The sequence below is a fragment of the Alosa pseudoharengus genome, unplaced genomic scaffold (assembly GCF_046254945.1).
Source record: "Alosa pseudoharengus isolate Yale_2024_CS ecotype anadromous, Long Island Sound unplaced genomic scaffold, YU_APseudo_1.1 YU_APseudo_1.1_scf_14, whole genome shotgun sequence".
NCBI lineage: Eukaryota > Metazoa > Chordata > Actinopteri > Clupeiformes > Clupeidae > Alosa > Alosa pseudoharengus.
Window position 1 is genome coordinate 30,788,908 of NW_027468609.1, and position 26,072 is coordinate 30,814,979.

Genomic DNA, 26,072 nt, shown 5'->3' on the forward strand with positions numbered 1-26,072 from the left:
GAAAACTTTTCCTTATTCATTTTCATACCTCATTTCTATGCCAGACATTTGCTTCTCAGCAGAATATGTGACTATTGAACATTTGCTCGGTAATAAAGTTAGCCTTCAGAAAGCCTTCAGTGTGCTGGATTGTTCTCAGGGAGGAGATTGTTGTCTTTGAACATCCCTGAACCCAAAGTGGAGTGATTTGTTTAAACTGGGCTATTATTCTGAGGACTGAAACAGCAAAAGTAACTGATATGGAAAGCTTTTAAGCAAGGAACACTTTAACAAGCCTACGACCATTAATCTCTGTCCCGCCCCCCCCCCCTCTCTCACTCCCCTCTTTCTGCCAATTTCTTTTTCTCTTTCTTTCCTTTGTGTAACCTTTGTGTTTCCCCGTCAGAAATCCACAAAAACAAAATGTATGCCACAACTCACACTGCCCAGGTCCAGGATGAAGCAGTCTCCAGTGTTGAAGCTGTCCCAGCTGACTGCCACCTCTGTGGCCCTGACAACTCGGCGACCTTTGACCTGGAGCACACGCTGCACAACAACCTCGTTGGTGACCACGTGTTTGAATCCAGATGCCACTCCTCCTTTCTGTAGCAAAAGAAAGCATTTGTAGATGTTTGCCTGCATATCTGCATGTATATTTATATTCACGCATATACAGTATCATATTCACACAGACATTATACTCACAAATATATTATATTCACACATTTAATGCATATATTATATTCACATATATTATATTCACGCATACACCTCTGATGTTTTTGTAGGCCTAATACAGGTGGGTCTCAAAAAATTAGGATATCATGGAAAAGTTCATTTTCCCCCCTAATTTAATTTAAAAAGTGGATCTATCATAATTGGCTGTATTTTGCACACTGGAGCATGCCGTAAAACTCGTTTTCCACCCGGCACAAAGTTTAATGCCTTATTTTGCACATTTATTTTTTAAACAATGCGCCCAGGGGTGTGGCAATTACAGTAACAACTTAGGGAGTGACCTGGCGCATTGTCTAAAAATCGCTTTTGTACACCTGGTCAGAAGTCTATGGCGAGTTGTTTATATGTTATTTTAAGAGCGCATTGTCAACAGTCATATTGGCGTCCTTCTATCATCCATTAAAGCACACCAGCGCACGTCCATGAAAAACATTACAAATTGCACGATTACAATGGAAAACATAATTAGAATAAAGATATTACGAAATACTGTACATCTCATGATGAGTAGTTATTCACCATCATTAGCAAATTGGTAATGACGGTTAAAAATGATTAGGGGAGAGGCGAGAGACACGTATGAAGCACAGCTGAAGCCGCACTGTCACCAGGCGCGCAGGAACCTATTTTTGACCAGGGGTACTGAATAACAAAAATAATGGATGTCCGACGATTTCTCCCCCACAAATTCCAATGTTCTGCGACAGCACTCCGAGTCCACTGCGCCCACCCTAACCACTTGACATCGTTAGCCTATTTGGTAACACTTTATAATAACTACACACAATTCATCATTTATTAAGCCTTTGTTACTTATTGGTTAATGGTTTGTTCATCATTAGTAATTTTATGTTCATACATAATGTATCATCAGTAAAGCATTTGTTCACACAGTTATAAATGGTTTGTTCATAAGAAAATAAGCCTATCCGAAACATGTGTTTGTAAGTACATGATTTATACTTAATAAATGATGAAACAACCACTTATAAATTAAATCATTTTCCCATTATAAACCAGTTGCAAACTATTACAAAATTACTTTGTTCATCATTTGTAAAGCATTGCTCCTATGTTAATTCTCATCAAAAAGTATTTGTACACACAGTTATAAATGGTTTGTTCATAGTAAATAAGCCTATATCTAAAATATGTTTATAGATTACTGTTAATACTTAATAAATTATGCAATAATATTGTGTTGATGAAGTAATATTTCCATTATTTAACAGTTGTTACATACACATGCACTAATGATTAGTTAGGGTGAGGATACATATTTTATAAAACCACTTCCTAATACTATAATTCATGATTAACTCAGGAGTTACAAGTGGTTAGTTAATGATATTTTGTGAGCTTATCTAAAGTGAGGACTTTCTATGCCTTGCAACACATTTTCAAATGAGTTGTAAAGATTACATTCACATTCATTAATTTAGCAGACAAGCGACTAAATTAAATTGAAGGCCATTGTCTCAACAGTGAAAGCCGGGAATCGAACCCCCAATTTTTTAGGCTACTGCATGCTAAAAAACCCTATCCACTACACTACCTTGGCCCAGATAGAAACACCTACAACCATGCAAGATTCTGTTTTCTTCTACTACACACTGTTAAGCATTTATTAAACATCTGTAAACTATTATTAAATGATGTAGTACTACATTAATTCTCATCTGTAAATCGTGTTTACACACATTTAAAAATGGTTTGTTCATAGTAAACATGCATATCTAAATTATACATTTTTGAATTGACTGCTGTAATACTACTGGGCAGAGGTAGTGTAATGGATAAGGAGCCGGGTTAGCATGCAGCAACCCATAACGTTGGGGGTTCAAGCCTCGGCGTCCACCAATGTGGCCTTGGCCTTTAATTTCATTGACATGTGTAAGTCGCTTTGGGTGAAAGTGTCTGCTAAATGAATAAATGCAAATGTAAACTTTATAACTCATTTGTAAATGTGTTGCAAGGCATAAAACGTCCTCACTTTAGATGAGCTTGCAAAATATAATTAACTAACCACTTTTAACTCCTGAGTTAATCATGAATTATCATATTAGGAATTAATTATCATATTAGGCTTTAAATATAGGCTAATAATCAGGCTGCAATGATCTCGCAAATAATTTCTGAATAGCCTAAAGTGTGTCGTCTCCACAGCAAGTATTTGTCCTAATCATTTCTATCTTAGCGACTAGGATAGTGAATGATTGCACTAGCTATGCATTTATTATTTTTGCAAAACTGTAAAACACAATTAAAGTTTCTTTCAGCTTATCCATGTTTTTTTTGAACGTGTAAATCGCATAGAATATGTAGGCCTATATCAACCGTAGGCCTACACACTTGATCGCTATCGCATAGATGAAACCACGCTACGGTTCTTACTGTAACTGACTCACGTTCACGTTGATCTCTATAACTGTTAATTTTTAGTAGCCTATATTTAAACCTATCCATAACCCTTTTTTGCTATTTGACTCATCATTTCACATACTACAAAAATATAAATAATGTCAGACAGCGAATTAGTAATTATAAAAAAATATATATAATATTTAAAAAAAAATCTAGCTCCTGCCAGCAGGGGGTGCTGCAGCACCCTCAGCACCCTCCTTCCCGTGCCCTTGACTGTCACGACATATAAGCAACTCTTCTGCAGGATAAATGTTTTTTATTCAGTCATTTGAGCAATATTAGGTTAAGTGTTGCTTTTTCCAGCCTATGTTTTCGATGGTAACCCATTGTCAGTCAATAGTAAAAGTAACTGCATATAACTGTCTTGTCGTTGACTGACACCATGGTGAAGTTAGTTTCACTTTGCCAATGAGTTAAAATAACAGAGGAGTGCAAATGCGTGAAGGCTTTGCTAGGTTTTAGTAAAGCATGGTTTAGTGGAATGACTATTCCATACGGTCTCGCAAGCAGCCTCCTTCAAATGCGCCGTTGAATGTCAAAATACCGATGCATTTATTTGACATCGCGCTTTGCGCCGTTAAAGGGAATGACAGATGTCATTCTCATTGGTTTAAATGATATTATACGCCTCAAACACACCCATGACTGATTAAAAAACCTAGGAACACCTTGTTGCGCCATGCGCTTGACGTTTGATAACGAAAACCCTCCCAATGTGGACTGGACACATCCCACTTGATTTGAATAAGCTTTTGAAACATGAAACTGCGGTGGGTGCTGGTAGTGCCTATTCTGCAAAAATAACAAAAATATACAATATCGCAAGTAGGCTAGCTAGCCTATGTCAGCAACATGTTGAAGTTTGTTGAATTTGAGCAAGGAGACATAAGCAAGCATACAGAGCTGAGGGACAGAGCAGGTGGTGGAGAGTGCAACAAGAATTCAGTGATGGAGCAGGTAGGCTATGTGTGACATGCTGATTATGATGACTTATTAATTGTGATAATGTAATTAAGGCCGTGCTGTGATTATAATAACAAATAGCAAATTAAGTTTTCTAAATGAATGATTTCCAAACCCGGACAGCAAAAGAGTGTCAAATCGACGTTAATTGTTGGTCATGAGTGGTGATTGGTCTCTTAAATAGGACGTCGAAAGGGTTATCTCAGAAGAGTTCTCTTGGTAAAAATGGGCTAAAATACTGTAGACTGAAATGTAGGCTACAAAACGTCAAGTCATATTCATGCACAAGCCAACTAAGCTGTATATAACGATAGGCTACTGAATGACATTAACAGGAATTAGTTATTGTAGCTGTTCTGTTATAAAATGTACCAGTACTAGGTAAGTAGTACCAACAGGCAACAAAGTTGCCCTGTTTATTTTATGTTGTTTCAGTTGTCCTATAACTGGTATAAACTAGATGTACCGCAGAGCGGTACAAAATATGACCGCCGCCCAGTCCAGCACATTTTTTCCACAAAAAGAAATCACGCTGAAAGGCCTATATGATTCTAACTGTCTCACTAAATTGCATTATCCACACTCAATTCTCACTGGTATCTGCTAGACAACAAGTCCCAAAACATGATTAGTTCATAGATTTCACATGTAAAATTCATTTTATACAACCCCACCTCCATCTTGCCTGTTCATAATTCTGAGAAATTCTTGATTGTTTGTGTTATGTTTATGTTATGTGTGTGGGTGTGTGTGTGTGTGAGTGTGTGTGTGTGTGTGTGTGCATGCTTGTGTGTGTGCCTGCGTATGTGCCTGTGCATGGAAGCGTACATATGTCTACTGTGTGAGTATATGTCATACGTATGATTACTGTGAATGTGTGTGTGTGCGTGTGTATCTGTTTGTGCACATGTGTGCACATGAAATGGGTTAACATGACCCCTGGAGGCAAATATACGGAAAAAAAATTGTCATCCTAGGCCCTACAGTTCTCAAGATATTCACAGAGAACTGTGTCTGGCCTACCCTCCTTTCGGGGGGTCCAGTCCAGCGGGGGGGCTACAGATCAAAACGAAAAATGACGGTTCCATGCTATCCATGTGGGGGTACATGCCCACCAAGTTTTGTGTACCCCGGTCTTTCAGTGTCCCGGGAATCCTTGTTGGTGTACGTCACTAAATGTACACATAAATTATTTTATTGTAAGGCCCCCCATGAACGAAAGTACACAAAACTTGGCATGCATTCGGAGGGTGTCATAATGATCCTACACTTTCAATTTCGTGCAGTTTTGACCATGTCAGCCAGAGATATTGTGATGAAAACACCTACATTTTTGCTTTTTAATTTTTAACTAGGTGGCACTATACATGAAATAAGTGGTAATGGGATGGGTTGACATGGCCCCTTGAGATCAACATACAAAAAAAAGGTGGACCTCCTAGGCCCTACGGTTCTCGAGATATTCACAGAAAACTGTCTCCGGCCACCTACAGGCCAGTTGGTGTATAGTAACATAAATTAATTTGTTGTGTGGCCCCCCATGAACGGAATTCCACGAAACTTGGCGTGCATTCAGAGGGTGTCATAATGATCCTACACTTCCAATTTCGTGCAGTTTTGACTATGTTAGGTCACAGATACCTGCGATTACAACACCTCATTTTTACTTTTTTGTGTTTAACTAGGTGGCGCTATACATGAAATGAGTGGTTATGGAATGGGTTGACATGGCCCCTTGAGATCAACTTACAAAAAAAAAATGGTCCTCCTAAACCTTACGGTTCTCGAGATATTCACAGAAAACTGTGTCTGCCCTACCCTCCTTTCGGGGGGTGCAGTCCAGCGGGGGGGCTACAGATCAAAACGAAAAACGATGGTTCCATGCTATCCATATGGGGTTACATGCCCACCAAGTTTCGTCTACCCCGGTCTTTCAGTGTCCCGGGACTCATTGACGGAAATTTGGACATGCGGAAAAAGAAAAAATAAATAAATAAATAAATAAAAAATAAAATAAAAAAATCTGACTAAACCTATATGACCGCCGCTTCGCTGCGCGGCGGTCATAATAAATTGCAATAAGGTCTACAACAATCTAGGTAGTTTAGTTCTTTACACATAGGCTTCAGTAATATTTTGGTAATGCTATCAATTGAGTATTGTACAGTATAGTTTAAATGTAGTATATTGAATAATTTGAAATGATACTTTGAATTCAAGCAGAAATGCTTCTTTCATAATTGCTTGTATAGCCTACTTGAATATGGAGATCATGCGCTCCATGGCTACCTCTGATCAGTCAGCGTGATAGTGTAGGCTACACAGACTACAAAAGGTCAATATTATACTCTCTGTAGAGAAGGGCCATCTGAACACAGCAAGTGTTTGCGGTCAGAGAAACGTTAGCCTGTCCATCAGCTATTTATTCTTCATAACTCAGGTTTTTACTAACCTCAGACTGTCAGTCAGCTCTTTATTTTGCTGATTGCAGTCTGTCAGCTGAAGAATATGGCAGCTGCGGACAGTTATTGGGGTGTGACCATAGCTTCATATGTATATTTGGTTAACAAGAAAATTAAGCAACGTAAGAGGGCAAAAGGTTATCTGAGGATAGAAAAGTATCCATGACAACACCCAAAAACGATTTGTTAGGTGGATTGATATATCCCATTGCCATTGTCATATCCCTTTGCCAAGACGTCAGAATTTGAACACCAAATTCTGATTGGATTGGTATAGGAAATAGGAGGTCCTTTGACCCCTTTGTGAGGATAAAGGATGGAGCAGAGCTGCTCCAGTCTCAGATTTTGTGCAGATCTCAAATTGGGTTAAATGCAGAATATACATTCACTCTACTGCTCAGTGCTCACTTTCGTCTCAGCGTGTTTCCTTGGATTGAGGTTTACCAGAGTGCTAATTTGGTCTTGAATTGAATGGGTAGGTGTGATTTCTTTCCACCACAATAGCCAATGAGCCTACATTTGTCCATTTTCAGTGCTCCCTGACACTTAGGATTTTGCAGAGGTGGAAAAAGTACGAAAATATTGTACTCAAGTAAAAGTACCAATACCTTGATGAAATATTACTCAAGTACAAGTTAAAATACCGATCTGAAAATGTACTTAAGTAAAAGTAAAAAGTAGTTCATTTAAAATGTACTTTAAGTAAAAGTTACTTAGTTACTTTTTTTTTTTTTTTGGGGGGGGGGGGGTACCAGAACAAGCAGTTTTACCAGAGACTTTCTAATGAGGAGATACAGCACTCAAAAAATCCTCCATAGTAATGCATGGGGTTAGTCAGTTGTCTACAAATATCACAACCCTTCCGCGGGAAAACGTTGACTTGTGAATACATTGAGCCAATCATGTGGTGTGTTGTAAAATACATTGAGCCAATCATGTGGTGTGCTGTGAAGACATTGTGCCAATCATCTGTTGTGATCTCGCTGCTGGAGCAAGATTGGTGTCGTGAAGCCTTACGCACACGCATTTCTGCCGAAATAGATGCACGATAAGTGCCCAAAAAGTGTTGCAATATGGCTGCTGAGTGGAGGTACTTGCCTGAAAAGGACTTTGGTCCTAGCTCGAGTTGCTGCAGCCAGCAGCTAAGGCAGCCATGTTCATGCTCCCAGTGTGTAGCGCTGTAGCTGCAGCAACTCGAGCTAGGTAAAACCGATTGTTTCAGTTTTGTTCATACCGACAGTACTCGGTGACGTTGAGAAATGGAGATCTATGTGAAAAATCACCGGAGTTCTCCTTTAAGTTTGAGCAGTAGTTGATTTTCAAAGTTAGTTGCACTCATCCTTGCGTCGCTTTGCAGTGAACAGTAATCCAGCACAACTGAAAAGCCCCTTTACAGGCAGCTGAGGCAGGCAGGCCAATGTTGAGTTGCAGAGAGTTTTTTTTAATATTTGGAAACGAGCAGAAGGTTCAGCAGAATAAAGGGCGTCGAACTGTGGGGGAGAGTGGGAAGTATAGGGCCCCAATGGAGGAGAGGGCCCTTGAAAAGTGGAATACGGGGGGGTACAACATTTTCACCAGGCATTAGTAATAACTCCAGGTAAGGTAATCCACACATAAAAAATCCAAACAACTCCATAAGTAGAGTCATGTGTAATGAAGTGGAATAACACAGGGAAAAAGTATTGAACAAGCTAAGAAAAAACACTAAGGCAAGGAAAGGGAAGGAACGAGCTGGAATTATCTGCAAGTGGAAGAAACATCACTGCCATGCAGGATCTCCTCGCAATATTTCTGACCAGGGAGTCAGAAGGATAGTCAATTCCAAGAGCCAAGGACCACTCGGAGAAAGCTCCAGAAAGACTTGAAGGCAGCCAATTCAATTAAATTCAATTAAACAGTTCTGGAAGTAACTAAAGATCAGGATTCACAAGAGGGACCCCTGGAATCTGTTTAGAACAATGATACTGTTACTGTTACTGATACTGTGACTAATACGTTTTGTTATACAGGAAATGTCTTGAAGCTGTCTTTACAAACAAAGGCTTTTCCACAAAGTAGCTATTGAAGAAATTTCAGTAGGCACGTTCAATACTTTTCCTGTGTCATTCCACTTTAATACACATAACTCTTATGTTTGGATTTTTTTATATGTGTGTTAATATAATGTGTGGTGAAAATTTCGAATAGACTCACTGGAAGTTTGAGCTAATTACTTAAAAAAAAAAATATATATATAAATGTCCACCATATATTTATTTTACCTGAATATTTTAACTTCCAAATTAAATGTCAAAATGAATGTCAGACGAAATTTAAAGTTTGACTGACTGGATTTTGTATACAAAACATAGTGAAAACTGTCTAAGGTCACTCACTCTCCCTTGCTAAAGAGCTAAATGGTTTAGTCCGCCTGCAAGATTCATAAGGTAGTCTATCTTTTGTTTATTTAGTTAAGCATCGCTAGTAGTGGACCGCTAATTGTTGTGCTGCTGGTGCAATGTCTTTCTCCAAGAAAGCCAAGTCAGGTTACTAAAAAGAGAGACATCAAAATGAGGGGAAACAACTGCTAATAAACTTCTTTCCAAAGAAAGGTGAGCACAAACGTCAAAACACGAAATCCCATGGTGTTTCCTTGAATATCTCCGCTATCATTAGTGCTACAACGAACTAAGACAACCCATTGAAATAGCGGGAAATACACTTTCATAGGTTAGGCTACACATGTAATCTGATGCATCTCGTGATCCAGCTCCATCTCCATCACTTTCAGAAAGACTGCATGGCGCCAGCTTGATTCATGTCCTGTTGTAGGCTACATGCTGATCATTATCACTAGTGGTTTAGGGCGCGATTTCTTTTCTCTCCCTTTCTGTTTTCTTTAGTCTTAACTTTTTTTTTTTACTCAAGTAACGGATGGGATTTTTTATGTAGCGAAGTACAATACTTCACTCAAAATGTAATCAAGTAAAATTTAAAATACCGATTTTATAAACTACTTAAAAAATACAAAATACACAGAAAAACTACTCAATACAGTAACGTGAGTAAATGTATTTCGTTACTTTCCACCTCTGGGATTTTGTATTTAATGAGGTGTGCCCGACCGATTTGAGGGCTGCTTGGGCCAAATATGCCAGGGCCATTTTTTTGTCCCAGTCCGTCCCTGTGGCCTTCTTTAATACACTAACCAAGCATCAGCTAGTTAACAAATGTATGCTAGTGATTCTGATATTTGACAGTGTTGGGCATATTCAGAGACTGACACTGGCTTCCGATTGGTAGGCCTACTTAACAAAAAGCAGCTGCAAACTTTGGCTGTGACCTTTGCTGTGTGGTGCTGGTGATGTTTGTGTGTGTGTGTGTGTGTGTGTGTGTGTGCCTGTGAGAACTGCATGCATCCGGGAAGGCTAGGTTGCCAGCACATTGTCTGAACTATTCCATTTATTACACAGCTTTGTGTGCAGAGGAAACAGACTGTTTCTTAAGAATGTAATTTGAGGAAGGTGGTTAAAATGCTGAAATGTAGTGAGGCATGTCCTTGTACACAGCATTGCAACAGAAAAAGGAATAAACTTCTTCCACCATGAGACACCATGCCTTCTGTATACATCTAGGCCACCATTTTCAAGAGCCTTGGAACAAATGGTATGCTACTGTAATAGGTCACTGCAACATTGTCAGCATTAGAAGATTTTTTTTTCACTATAAGCTATACGAAACAAAAAATAACTCTAAACCAAATACTACGCTGAATGCACAATATCGCAAGTAGGCTAGCTAGCCTATGTCAGCAACATGTTGAAGTTTGTTGAATTTGAGCAAGGAGACATAAGCAAGCATACAGAGCTGAGGGACAGAGCAGGTGGTGGAGAGTGCAACAAGAATTCAGTGATGGAGCAGGTAGGCTATGTGTGACATGCTGATTATGATGACTTATTAATTGTGATAATGTAATTAAGGCCGTGCTGTGATCATAATAACAAATAGCAAATTAAGTTTTCTAAATGAATGATTTCCAAACCCAGACAGCAAAAGAGTGTCAAATCGACGTTAATTGTTGTTGTCATGAGTGGTGATTGGTCTCTTAAATAGGACGTCGAAAGGGTTATCTCGGAAGAGTTCTCTTGGTAAAGATGGGCTAAAATACTAAGCAAAAAATAACTCTAAACCAAATACTATGTTACTCACCAAGTTGCACAAATGCAGTAATCAAGTTAATACACCCATGTACTGGGTGCCTGTGAGACCATAAGGTTCTTACCATGTACGTAAGTCCCTTCTTGAAGTAGCCCAGGAAGGTCTTGGACTCGTGGCCCTGAACCTCACGGTACTGGATGGGCTTCCCTCCGAGATGGTCATCCATCTGCACGGTAAAGATGGCCGCTGACCCACTCTCATCCTGCGTGCAGTGGTCACCTGTTACATACACACACATACACACACACATACACACACACAAACACACACACACACACACACATACACAGAGATATACATGATTAGAATGGTCTCATATACGGTACACATACAAAATCATACTCATAAACACACACACACACACACATACACACACACACACACAGACACAAACACACTTTTGCATGTATTTTTGCATATCTATTTTGAAACAGAGGATGTGTGTCTGAGTCCCTGTTGTGCTGGTGTGTGTCGTGCTATGTTGACTGATTCTGCTGTATTTTAATGAGTGCTGATCTGCATGTGTAATTAGAGCGTTTCCATTCCACAGAGACGGCGCCAGTCTGGCACACTCTCTCTCTCCGAGCAACGCTCCCTGGGAGAGGGAAGCGGGAGCCACACACTCCTGGGAGTTCACTGAGGACACACACAATCTGAGAATGCTGCACTCTTTTACTTCCCCCTCTCATACACTCATACGCTCACATGTCTAATGTTTAATTCTGTGTATAGCAATGTGCGCTCTTTAATCTTTAATCTTTAAAGATATTGGAACGTACCTGTATGACTATATTTGTATGCATTTGTGTCTGTGTGAGTCTTTTTTGAACTCAACAACACACCAGTGGAGGTCAATTGTAACCACTACCCACTTCCTCCTCCTTCAGCTTGAGTTTGTTAACTACGAAACGATGCTCACTGACTCTGATCTAACATTTGACTTTAGCTTGACTTCTTTCCACTCCTGAGCCCTCACCCAGCCAAAAGTGCAGGTCGTATTGCAGTTGTCCTGAGCGTTGCTTGATGGTGTTGAGGATGACGTAGGCGTCGCCAGTGTAGAACCCTCCATGGAGGTTCTCGGGGACGGGCACCAGTTTGAAGTTCTCCACCCGCCACACCTGCAGACCCGGCTGCTCACCAGCACCTTCAAATTCGGGGTGGTGCACCATCCTTCCTGCAGGTGGCACAAGAGAGCAGGGACTGGTAAGCACACAGACTGGGAGCCTTTAATTAGTGTGAGTACATGGAAGGATTTATAGGCATAATAAAATCACATGATTAACTGATAAAGATTGTTATTGAGAAATGTTTCCACTCTTGTGGATGCAAACTTAAAGGTTGTATCAGCGATAGAGGGGATACGTCACTTCTGTTGATGTTCAAACAAAACAGAGAGCTAGCTCGCTACTCCCTCCCCCTCCCTCCCATGCAATTGAAACTCTCCTAAACACGCATCTTGTCGGTTATTGGTTGTAACACTTTTGCCTTTGAGTGGGTTTCCAACCCTTGTTGGTAGCAATTGTTTTTGTGTACAGATCTCGGAGCCTAGGCTGCCTACAGTGATGCGTTTTTTTGACGGCCTGCTTATGGGGCAGAAAGCTAGTGGATCGTTAGGAAAGATTAGATGAATGTGATCATTTATGTTTGGGCCTTTTTTGGGCCTGAAATCGCTGATACAACCTTTAAGTCTTAAGTTTACAAAGAGTTCTAATGTTTAAAAGGTTTAATGCCAGATGCTCCGATAGGGTGTCATATGTAAGAAAATACAAATTGTATAATAAAAAAATGTCTCGACCTGTCTAACAAACAATACAGAACCTATATATGGGAGATGCATTTGCATCTTTCCTTCAGCTTTCACAAACCTATGATTTACCCAAGACACAATTCTTTTGTTACCATCAGAATAGGAACTCTGTGCAGAAAAGATCCAAATAAGCCCACTAAGACACAGTGTGATTGTATCCTAGAGCTGAACTCGAGCTGCAGAGGACTAATACAGAAGGATCTTTGACTAATATCCCGGATCTATGGGTCCATCAGTAACACTAATCCTCACTCCACTGAACATTTGAAAAGAGCCTGGGACACTGATTTGGGTGTTGACTTGACAGAGGACCAATAGGAGTCTATCTTAGACCTGATACACATATCATCTACATCTGCTTTACATGGCTTAATACAGATGAAAGTGGTACAGGGAGTTCATTTAACAAATGCTAAACTGGCAAAGCATTTACCCAAACATTGATCCATCATGCCTGTGATGTAAAGGCCAGCCAGTAGAACGGATACACATGTTTTGGCTGTGCCCAACTCTTGCATCCTTCTGGATAAGTATCTTTAAAGCTTTCGGTGAGATGTTTGGAACACGGCTTGACCCCAACCCGATTTGTGCTTAACTCCAGTTGAGTCCTGTGCGAGTCTATCAAACAAAGCTTGGGTAGTTATAGCTTTCACTACACTCCTTGCCAGGCAGTTGATTCTTTTGAACTGGAAGCAACATGCCCCTCCATCTTTCTCTACGGGAACTAAAGATGTGTTATATTTCTTAAAATTAGAACAGATCAAATACACACTCAAAGGCTCTTCACATACTTTTTTTTTATTTGGCCTTTTTATGCCTTTAATCAGACAGGACAGTGGAGAATGACAGGAAGTGAGTGGGAGAGAGAGTCGGTGGGATCCGGAGGGGACCACGGGGCGGGAATCGAACCCGGGTCGCCGGCGTATGGTGCAGGTGCCCCAGCCAGTCGTGCCATGGCCGGGGCCTCTTTACATACTTTTGATCAAATTTAGAGGTCTTTCCTGGACCTCTATGACTAACAACCCCCCACCCCTTCCCCTCTAATCTGTAACAGAGAGCAAACCCACTCTGGGTTTCGCAGGCCTACTCTCACAAGAATGGTTCTCCGTTGAATCTACCAAATGTATAGGATAAGTGGCATAATACTTTTGAGTGTTTCAACTTTTTTACCACTCGTCTGATTACATACAACTGCCTACTGCATATTGGAAGTTTGTTGTGATAAACACTCGTGGCGACTAGTAGGCTACAGCTAACGACAACTTGTGACGGCCATTCATTTACAATTTGTTGTAAAATATTGAAATTGTCGGAAGTTTACGGCTAGTTTTTAACTGTATGTTTTTTCTTGTCTCCCATGCCTGTTTCATTTATCCCGACCAGGAGGGACGAATGAAACATTACACATGTTTCACTTTTGTTGATATAATTCCTAAACGGTTTTGTTTAGAGCTGAAAATGCCACTGTATTTGACAGGACAGATGTAGGTTGCTAGTGACAAAATATTAGCTTTAAGTGTGGCACTATCTCTTTGTAAATTACAGTTTAATTAAAAAGTGTTTAAATCGTCCTGGCTCTCCGTTATGGTAGGCTAGTTGTGAGCAACAGGCACGCACAAAATGCAGCTTCAATCAAAGGTGTTGCAGCTTTATTAGTGACCAACAATTCAATAACTTTACCTCAGTCGCCACCCCATCTAACTTCTATTAGTTTTGCGTATGCGTTTTCTCTCTCCCTCTGCACTAACATGTACCAAGTAAAAAAAGGGAGCCTTTTGCTATTAAAGGAGCAACACCACTTTTCTGACAAGACACTATGCTATTTTGTTGACTCAGTTTTGTTGCAAATGTGCATGCAGGACTGGCCAATTATCAGCTCTGTCCATCATTGGTGGTAGGCTTAGAAACATTTTCAGCACATTTGAAAAATACCATGATAATACTGATAACCATGATAATTTTGGTCACTATAATCGTCATGCTAAATTTTCATACCGTTACATCTCTAATTGGTATACACATATACATGTACCTTGTAATGCCTGCTTGGGTGGGTGGGTGGATGTAGGGATTTCCTTATTTGATGTAAACTTCTGTTGTGGGATGAAAATGTGAAAACCAATACATATACATATATTTCAAAAAAAGTCTGGACCTTTGAGAGTTATCCCATCAGATGTAAACTTTACTTTCGGCCTACATTTCTAACCTTCATCCTTGATTGCGTGCACCCCTAAGTCTATGGAGACTTTCCAACAGCTCCAGCCTAACTGACCCGTAAGTAATGTTTAGATCATGAGTCATGAGTCGTGCTACAGGCTTTGTATTGCTCATGGGTGAAATAACAAGAGATAGTTATCAGCTGAATCTGCACAAGGGGCTTGACCGGCACACACACACACACACAAACACACACACACACACACACACACACATGAGCGCGCACATACAACATTGGCGCTGGGTGTTTCCCCCTTTGCTCACATACAGGGCATACAGGAAAGGGAAGAACTATGAGCCAGGGCCAAGATACCCTTACACACACACACACACACACACACACACACACACACACACACACACACACACAAACTCACACCCTGTCTAGGACAGCACTTGACGATAACTACTCACACACACTCAGACGTACAAATAGTGCATTGGCTTTCATCTTGCCAGCTGTGAGCGGTGACAGGCGTGAGCAGGCTGGGCACCTGAGGAAGGTGCCCACGCAGGGGCCAGTTGGCACTCAGTCCAGCTGGACAAGCGTGAGGGGGGGGGGGGGCAAGCGTGCCTGGGCCATGAGTCACTCGTCCAAACAGTTAGAGAAGCTTTGCAGCTTCTCTTCACCACATACTCTCTCTCTCTGTTCTTTCTTTTTACAGTATCTATCATTTTTTAATCAGTTCTTTCTGTTTTGACCTGTCTGTGTGATGTTTCCCGCATCACCATTAGTTTCACTTTTACACGGCTCTTAATCTTTGCTCTCATTTCTTATCTCATTTCTTTCTCCTTCGTGTTACACATTAACGTGTCTCAAATGCTCATTTCTTCACCTCACGATCATTTACTATGGCAGCAGTATTAGCTCACAGGAGATGTGTGGGAGCAGGAGAGTCAAGTTGCGCACCGCCCTCCCTCTCAACATCCAGCAGCCCAGACATAGTGCAGAGAGGGACACTAAAGCTAACATTCAAGCCACTGCAGAAAGTGTGAACAGATTTTTAAAGAATGTGAAAAATGTAAGGGAATCCCAGTCTGGGTAACCCTATGATTTGGAAATTGTTCAGTGTGAGTTATATACTTTGTCCAGTCCAAAGTTCACACAGTCATGTGTGGTTTTATGAGTTTTGCGTGACATATTTCATCTGAGCAGACCAAGCATGACCAGGGGAGGGAAGTGTGCATCTCAATAACCTGATAACATTGTCAAAAACAGAAACCACACACCCACACACACACACAATAGATACGACCTCACCACTGCTCTGTTTCATCAACAGCAAACCGAACGACTAGCGATTCAGAAAGAGATGTGCACAAATTAAATGGTGTAGTTCCTTACAGACTGGGCTCTAAGAGACCCTCGTAAACTCTTGTGTGTGTGTGTCTGTGCACATTGTAAAGCAATTAAAGTCTCCGGTTTACATTCCAGCCCTCTCTTGCCTCCCCTCGTTGGGTAGGTCCACTGAGTGAGCAAGTAAACACAACTCTCTGTGGAAAAGAGAGAACCTCGCCGCGTTCCCTTTTCATCCTTTACGTGAGTGAGGAGAACCAGGGCGTACTTCTGCGGTGCTGTGGTTCATGAGGAACTTCCTGACAAAAACAGGCCTTCCCAACGGAGCTGATGTGTCAGTCTTTCTTTCCGACTCACACAACTATGTACACACACACACACACACACACACACACACACACACACACACACACACACACACATACGTATACAGCTCTCCTGTGGTGTCCCCCCACCAAAAAAAAAAAAGAAAGGGAAGTGGACTCGAAGGGAAGACATTGGTACGTCTGAAAACGGCAGTTCCCTTAGAGGTGTTCCCCTTTATATCTTCCTCTATTGCTCCTTTGATGTCTGGTGCTGATCCCACCCTGAGGAGCGTCTCATGTCTGTACTGTCATTAGGTGGCCTGCTGCTGAATACATGCTGATGCTCTTCAAGTGGCACTAAGTCAATCGATGATGCTTGTGAACAGTTATGATTTCTGTTCATGTAGTCAAACTAGTTTAATATTCTTGAAGTTGAAGATATCTGGGGCTAAGTGTGTGTGCTTGTGTGTGTGCATGTGAGTGCACAGTACAATATGAGTCATTGGGGGATGATGATGATGTGTATTTTCTGTGGTTAAAGATTTGGTTTGCCATTGTTTGACAACTCTGGTTCCCTTGCCAACCATTTCCTACATCCGCTCACACTCTTGCCATAAACATCACATTGATTTCTGATGTAGTTAATATGTAACCACACGAACATCTTGTAAATGGCACAGCAAGAGGAAGGTATCTTCAAAGCCATAAATATGCTCTAATTCACTGATGGATGTCTAGTGCAGCAAAGACCATATTTAGATTAGATTAGCTTTCACAGTAAGATTTAAAACATACTAAGGCTTCCGCTGTTAGGTATATTATGTCTGAAGCCCACTGTTTGAATTTGATCTAGGTTACACAAACAAAACAAATCTGATGCAAACACCAAATAGATTCACTCCTAATCACATGGGAATTCTAAATGGAAAGCTTGTATAAAAACAATTTGGGCTCCTCTTGGCCTGTGGTTCTGAATTCCTGGGGCTGTCCTCTGGGGCCGAGTTCCTAACTCCCTAGTACCTTTGGAACTTTATTTAAACCTGCGTGGGAACAGCAGCCCGAGTGAGCATGCTCACTGGATAGAGTGAGCCACAGCACAGGGCAAGTGAAGGAGCCGGTGACTGGCTTATCCGGGTTTCTGAAATCGGAATATGATGTTTACATGCGCAAACACAAAACCGGGATACTTTAAAATCCCGATAATAACCGGGATACTGAAGTGCATGTAAACACGTTCACAGAGAGAGAGAGAGAGAGAGGAAGAGAGAAACGGTGAGAGACTGATAGAGATAGAGCGACAGATAGATAGAGAGAAAGAGGGACAGGTAGATAGATAGGGAGCACGGGCCTTTGCTCTGCTGCTGTCAGTTGGCTCATCAAAGCCTCCTGTCAGATGCACCCAGGGAGATTAGCATAGCGAACGTCGTGGGAGCGGGAGCAGTGTGTGATGAAGTGCTCTACCCTGCCTCTCTCATCTCACAGACAGAGATACGTAATTAACCCCCCAAGGGTGTCGGTCGCGGGTGTCGAGATATTATTTCAAACATCACGCTTTGATTAAGTGGGAATTCAAAGGCCAGATATAACATCTCTCTCTCTTTCTTTCTTTCTTTCTTTCTTTTAATGAAGCTGAGATATGTCAGCAGTCAGCCACAGTGCTAACAGAGTGGCTGTTTGTGAGTGGCATGCAGCTGTCGGGTGTGCCTGGCAGGGAGGGCATTTGAAAGGGGGCCAAAACCATCCCTCAGACCCAACAGTCTCACTGGCGGTAGCAGCCAAGCTGTTTTGAAGCCAATTTGAAGCAATCTGAGGGCTACTTGTGTTGGGAACTCATCTAATGAACTATTAACATGATGGGATTAACTATGGGATTCACAAACTCTAGAGGGTTTCATATAGGGTTGCCAACTTTCTGATATTAAAATAAGGAACGGGGGGGGGGGGGGGGGGGGTGTTGCACTTCAGTGTCAGTACACCGGCCCTTGAAAAGTCTGGTCTATTTGCATGTGTAAATTGCAGGTCGTTTGTACCCGTCAGCCACCGTACTGATTTGCTCTGATGAAAATGGCCCTTGTAAGTCACTTTGGATGAAAAACATCTGCAAAATTAATAAATGTAAATGTGGTGAGGAATATATATCTAATGTACTCTGTACATATTTTTTTTACAGTGTGGAACGATTTCAATAGACTAGTCAAGCTTATTTCCACACAAATAGGAAGGCTGTGGTTCTATGTTTCATTTGAATTTGTGCATGCGGTCACAGTCTCTGTATGTAGTCACGTAGTTGTAAGTTAGAGGAGTTAGAAAACTAGTGACCAGATATACAGTCTCTCTCTTTCTCTTTCACACACACACACACACACACACACAAATAGGAAGCCTGTGGTTCTATAATTGCTTTCATTTTGTGCATACTGTCACATAGTCTGTGCATGTAGTCACGTAGCTCTTACAGCTAGTTTCATGTCCCATCCTGTATTGGGTTTTCATCTTTTGGTGTATACATTTTTTACCTTCAGTAAATGTCATGCTGAGGTGAGTTTAACAGGTGTCACCTTTTAGGCTGTGTAATATGCTATAATCAATTAATGTAGTATATTTTTATAGTATACTAGATAGATAGATAGATAGATAGATAGATAGATACTTTATTGATCCCCAGGGGAAGATAGTATTCACTATAGTATATAGTATATCTAGCATTTTGGGGGGCCCAGAATTATTTCTGTCATAAGGCCCACATTCATAGGGATAAATGACAGCAGCAACATTTCCTTTTATCTCATACGAATCGTGCATTCTTTGTTCATAGTCTAACTTATTATACTGATCTGTCATGGATTTGCACTGAGTTGATTCTCAATAACACGGAACAAAATGCGTTCAATACGGAACACTAAATATGACGATTCCTTATTTTACGGAACGGTTGGCAACCCTGGTTTCATGAGTGCGGGATTCCAAACAGCATCGTGAAAGGAGTAGGCTACTGTTCAGTGCCCAGTTCCTCAAGTCTGAAGAATACAGTATATTTTGTTTGGGAGGTTTGTTTTGTTTAGGAGGAACAGTGAAACAAAGCTTCTGATATAATCACCTCGATTATAAATTGAGGCCTTGCTAGGCATTTTTGTCAAAGGTAAAGGTGACTGATATTAATCCAAAGTGGTACAGACTCACAATTCTCAAATCTGGGCTGACCAATGAAATGACCTGTACTACTCTACCACGCCCACCATGCGCTTGCCAGTGCACTTGTCAGTGCCTGAGACACACAGGAGTTCATATGTGGGGACATCCTCAACTCTGATGTGTGTTGAAAAAGTGCAAGTGACTGAAGTGATAAACACAAGATACAGGAGGCAAAGAGGACAAAACAACTTTTTCCATGTGACAGTCCAAACAGCATTGTTTACAGCTAATTACATTTTCAGGAATGTTAAAAAAACAGGTCACATAGCAACCAGAGTGACAGGGACACACACACACAAACACACACATACACAAACACACACATACACAGGTCCAAATGATAAGTTAGCAATTATGCTCAACATGAGGGTATACTAAAACTGACAACACTAGTCAACTCACATCCCTCATAGTTTAATCTGTTGCACTGTTAATAAGGACAGCACAGAAAATAGGGTAGCAGACAGACTGTCACACAGACACACACACACACACAGACCCAGAGACAGCTAGAGAGAGAGCTCCTGGCTGGGGATATAAATAGCGTTGTGCAGTCACATGACTTCTGGTACTTGTCTCACTGGCACATGAGGAGGAGGAGGAGGAGGAGGAGGATGAGTGGGGAGGTGCCAGCAGGGATAGGCCTGCCCCTGAGCCATACCAGCCCACTGCCCAGCACCCGCTACCGCCCGCCCCCCACCCACACTGTGGCCACTCAGCCATGACAGGGGGCCCTGGGTGACGAGCATCCTCATGCCTCTGACTCATATTAACCCCTCACCTAACCGCAGGTCACTCGCTACTCATGCTAGCAGAGTCAAATCATGCCACAGCAGCTAGTCAGTATGTATGACTGGAACACACTCTCATTCTAATATTATTTCACTGCATTTGCAGTTGAAGTATCACTTGTGCATTATGTTTTGTACAGGAAATTATTTGTATTTCTTGTCAGCAAAAGGAACTAGGAAAGGAATCTGTCTACAACCTGTCTGCAGCTGTCGAGGTCCAGGTCCATGTCAATATGCACTGCATGTATATGACTGTAAGCTGATAACAAGATTTGTGTTTTATGTTCTGTGATTTGAGTTTTGGAATCAAGAGTTTTCAGACTATTTCTATGCCAGCTCCAGAAGACTAAGGCCTACATTCCATAACAATTTAGCAGTGACCAGAGTTGAGAAGGAAACAAGACACGACTTTATCAGCAAATAGGTTATCTTTGCTGGCACTGGGATAAAAAGAACTTCAACTACGAAGAATGGCCCTCAGCTAAATAATTACATACCATAGAAATTAGATCATTCGCTACACAGACATCACAGGTGTGTGTGTGTGTGTGTGTGTGTGTGTGTGTGGGGGGGGGGGGGTTGCTTCCTATTGTGTGTGATGATTCAAATGTTTTATCTAAGATTGTTTCTTACATATTGAGCAATAGTTGCTGCCAACTTCCTCTGTTCATCTATGGACAAAAAGATACTGTTACATACTTGATACTCCAAAAATAATTGCATAACACATACCTCTGTGTGCATTACAGTAGCACAAAGCCTACATAATGTGCAGCAGCACAGGTTTACTGTTATTTACAGTCAAAAGGCAGATATGTCTGCTTGAATGCCTGACATATCATGTTTTCTGGATATCTTGGACCAACCAATGGAAAAATCTATTGGTTTGGTTCTAATGATTGCTCTGGGGAATAACAGAGTCCTTAAATCAAATGGCTGACATCATAGTGGTGTCCAGTGCTGTTGAACTGTTTAGGTCAGCCAGAAGTCTGTGGAGAAGATTTAACACAAGCATTTAAGAATCCTCAGCCCGGTGGTATTTCCAGGATGACTCATCTTCTCCATCCAAACTTCCTCTCCAAGTGTGTGTGTGTGTGTGTGTGTGTGTGTGTGTGTATGTGTGTGAGAGAGAGAGAGAGAGAGAGAGAGAGTGAGAGAGCAATGTAAGAGGCTTCCTTTCTGTCCTTACCTTACTAAACAACTAAATCCTCAGCATGGGGTCTTTAGCCTCTCTCTATTGCACACACACACTTATTGCACACACACACACACACACACACACACACACACACACACACACACACACACACACACACACACACACACTCACAGGCAAACAAAAGGTGCCCTTCACTTCAGCCAGACACAGCGGGTAGGATGCACCATATTTTACAGCCTCATTAAAGTCCTGCCTGCATCCATACATGGACACAAAAGCTCTGGTCAGCAGAAAACGACAAGGCCTCCAGTTTGGCTTTGATCACAGCCACTCTGGCTACCTCAGCTGACAGCTGTTACGTCTGACTCAACAGGAAGTACCCTCAACATTACCTGCAAGTATTTAGTCTGGCCCGCCCGTAATGGTTCACTTACATTGACAACCGTAGCCTGTGCAATGCAAAGGTAAACCTGAAAACAGGTGTGAGCCAAGTCAAAATTATTTTATTTCTAGCGAGTATTGACTTTTATTCACTGCACCTCGCCCTTCCAAAAAAAGTGTGATGGACTAGGCCAATAACATGTTTGCTGTTTGCTGCAGTCAGTGAGTTGTTTATGTGTTTGTGTTGTCTGCCTTCAAGGTCTGTAGAGACGGATTTTGTCGAGCCGAGAGCCAGTGGGGTGGTTTGGGGGTTTTTATTAGCATGTTTGTTGGAATGGGATGGCTGCTTTGCATTTCTGTGGCTCTGCTTTGCTTTCTACCAGGATGAGGAAGCAAAAAAACATCCATTCATCCATGCATACTCAGTAACCATCACTGCGCAGAGAACCAGTCATTGTTTCAGACTGCCTGCTGAGCTCAGGTTGGTGCGAGAAGATTAGAGGCCTGGTGAGGTTTTGCACAAGTTCCACAGCCCTTTCGCACAGCTGTTTGGCCGCCACCCACCAACCCCCTCCATCTGTCTGTCTCATTCCGGAATGCATATGGGCCTGCCTGCACCCATCCACAAGCACATATCGCCTCATATCGCCTGTCCTGTTCACCCCTTCCAACATGCAGTGGGCTATCTGTATCAAACTGTTACACACAAGTGCAGTTTCAAGAGCCAGCCCCAGGCTCTGATAAGGAACAAGTGGCTGCGAGTTTCAGACATGTCCCACAGGAGTTTCCTATCTATGTTTGGGGGAGTTTTCACAGCCATCACTTGAACAATGTGACTTCGGCTGTAAGTTGAAATCATTTTAACAAGGCAACGTTACCTGCAATACAGTTAAGACCTAATCATCCTAACCAATGATACGCTTTTCTTAATACATGTACATATTCAAAATAAGTTGCCATACAGTTGCCATAACAGTTGCCATTACAGTTGCCATAACAATCTAGAATTACTTTTTCATACTAAAAGAGAAACTGACTGTGCTTCTGTTAGCAAGTCTTGTGTAGGGGCACCAACTTCCTGTTTTGTTCATCATGGGTATATTTAGTGACAGAGGCTGGAGATGTGTAAGTGACTGAGATATGTTTGTTACTGTCTGTTTCTATGGCAACAAAACATTTTCATATACCAGTCGGCTATGCAGGAAGCTATGAATTGCTCTCACACTTGCAGTGGTATCACATTAAGCATTTGATTTCACTCTTGCTGATATGATATAGCCTAGGCTAGACTTCCACTGTTGAGTTTCTCCTCAAAAAAGCTGAATGGATAAACATAATAAATTAGTCTACTGTCCAATCCCTCAAATATTTTCAGAGATAAATTGAAGTAAATGTTAGTGTAGGCCTAGAGGGTGTGGTCAGATCTACACCACCCTGACAGGCACACACTGTGGAACAAATGCGGCCTTGATCGATCAGGGCCGGATCAACCCCAGCTGTTACCTGACAGATGTCTGGCCTATGTGTTTTTTCCATTTCACTGTACTCTCTGCCCCGATTTTATGATATCAGACTCTTACGGCTCAATAAGTTTCCACGCTGTGAGCATGGAAAGATGTACTTGCAGAGTGTGTAAAAGGGTTGAAACATTATAATACAGCTGCAGGCCTGGACAAGTCTTGAGGTGTAACAACAGTGTTGTAACAGATCTGTCATGGGCAGGCAAACCCTTCTGCTCATCATCCAATCACAAGCTAGGCTGCATATCCATCTTATCCTCATCTAATTCGCTTCTTTTGTCATTCCTGACCATTTTTCTTAGTGTTCTCCATATATGGACTTGACTGTCCTGGTCCAATGCCTTGCTCTGAAAAGCATGTTACAAATAAATCTGATGAGTTTTTCGACTGCCTTTTGACGTAGCTGTATGTATCCTAACGTTATCTGTTGCCTATGGTTTCAAGTTCAGGACAGGACAGAGTGACTTGTCGGAGAAAATGGTTAAAGCTACAATAGCTTACGTCTGCATGTCCATGTGCGTATTTCAGGTAAAGTCGCTCATGACTCAAAATATCAAAATCGGTGGAATAAGTGGTAAGTTTATCCTTCATGTGTTTCACAGAGGCAAACAATTAATTGATTAGCCTGCACCAAAGCATCACATAGTAACAGACAAATGTTAACGGGGAATTCAAGCAAAACACTCTTACCTCGCGTTTGCTGTTTCGAGTGTTGAGAGCAGGAGCCGCAACAAAACTAAAAACTTCGGGGGGATGGGAGAGATTTAGCTGCAGAAAGAAATAGTGTCGCTAGGGCTGGGCGTCTGCGTATTTGAGGCTTGGGCAACACCCCTCTGACTCACTGCCTACAGTCAGCCGCTGCGAGGGCACATAATATGCGGGGGGATCCGAGCAGTCTAGACTCCTCCCCACAGAAGCGGCCTTCGACTGGCCGTGCTCTCCTACAAATCTGTGCCGCATCTCAGCATGCAGTCTGCTGGTAAGCTTGCCAGGCCCTTCACTGTGAGCCACCGACCTCATTGGGAGGCTATGCGCAAAGGCGGACTTGACGCACGTCAAAATTTGTATTAACAGTGCATACACGTTGTCCAATTTTTCTTGTGAGTTATGGCTTAAACACGTAATTGTTTCACAATGATTAAGCAACCTGTCAGCGTACAGAGAAACAAACAGGCTAATGTATACGGTAGGCCTGTCAGCTTTTTAAAACTTTTGCCTGTGTGTGTGGACAGTTTTGGAGAGCATTCACCATGTCCATACAAACATCTGCTGCCCTCTGTTGTTCAAATGGTCAAGTGTATACTATGTGCACTGGGGAAATCCAAGTACTGTAGGCCTATGTGGAAGCGCCCAGGATACCTTAAGCAGAGTGCAGGTTAATTCCCAAACAATGTCACATTTTTGTCTCACTGTCATACTACCATTTCCTTTTGATATTGGGACGGGAGCAGTGTTATGCAAAGACTGACTGGAAACCTAAACACAAGGGAGATACCGGCGGTATGGCTGAGACAGTGGTTTTTGTAGTTTCTCTCTCTTTTGTTTCTCTCTCTCTATCTCTCAGTGTGTGTGTGTATGTTTGTGTGTGTACGTGCACATACGTGTCTGAGTGTGTGTGGTGGAACATTTAGATAAAATGATGAGGCATCGGGCAGTGGCATCACATTCCTACTGTATGGATTAGGCCCATTGTACTTCATGCAGTGCTACGCAGATCTGGCTGAACATGATGCATGCTGGCATTAACACAATGCGTGTTTTTATCACTTACGGACACATTTTCAGAAACAAGCCAATTAGGTCCCACATTACTGGTGGACACAAAAGTACGTTGAATGTTAATTGTGAATAGACATTTTTTAAGTTGAGAGGATCATGAGGAAGCCACTGGCCGCAATCCATCCGAGGCTACAGAGAATGACCCACCAGCTTCAAAAATACAACTTCACAATCACTCACCATCCCAGTAAGGACACTGGACTGTAGCTGACACACTTTCCAGCAGTCATGGGGGACTCGAGTCACATGACTTGACTCGAGTCAGACTCGAGTCATATTTTTTAGGACTTGAGACTTGCTTTATTTTTATTTTATTTTTTTACTTATTTAAACCTTTATTTTACCAGGAAGGTCCCATTGAGACACAATGTCTCTTCTGCCAGGGAGTCCTGGTCAAGATGGCAGCAATTTTTTTAAAAGACAAAGAAAATACAACATGGGACATGGGTACAGAGCAAGGACATCAACAGCACACTAACACAGAGGACACAGAGTCAGAGACAACAAAGCACACTAACAACAACAGCACACTAACACAGAGGACACAGAGTCAGAGACAACAGAGCACACTAACAACAACAGCACACTAACACAGAGGACACAGAGTCAGAGACAACAAAGACTAAGGAGAGCTAAAATATATTAGAAAACTAGAACACTAGAAGCAGTGACACTGCTCCGTGTAAGCCAGCTTTAAAATACTTTTAAAAACATTTAAGGAGTGAAGGGAATATTTCTGTATGATAATTTTATGTGAACAGTTTAATGATTCAAGTCTTTATGACTTGAATACTGTGTAGTTCTTATGGTCATTTGTGATTTTGTACCCATGTGTACCCTGTATGTGTCTTTGGTCTG

At 41.7% G+C, this 26,072-nt stretch overlaps 1 protein-coding gene across 2 annotated transcripts in view; it reads right to left on the bottom strand.

Moving 5' to 3' along the window:
- gsna (gelsolin a) overlaps window positions 1-24,313 on the bottom strand; it is a 35,157-nt gene extending 10,844 nt beyond the window's left edge. Inside the window, exons 1-4 of one of the 2 annotated variants that reach the window (XM_076284652.1) lie at window positions 24,126-24,313; window positions 11,740-11,937; window positions 10,828-10,982; window positions 421-582 (exon numbers count right to left, since the gene is read on the bottom strand). In XM_076284652.1, the coding sequence (XP_076140767.1) occupies window positions 421-582; window positions 10,828-10,982; window positions 11,740-11,932 (510 nt within the window). In that variant the 5' untranslated portion in view covers window positions 11,933-11,937; window positions 24,126-24,313. The remainder of the gene's footprint in view (window positions 1-420; window positions 583-10,827; window positions 10,983-11,739; window positions 11,938-24,125) is intronic. The other variant, XM_076284653.1, reaches the window with a different exon arrangement.
- Between the last annotated feature and the right edge of the window lie 1,759 nt (window positions 24,314-26,072).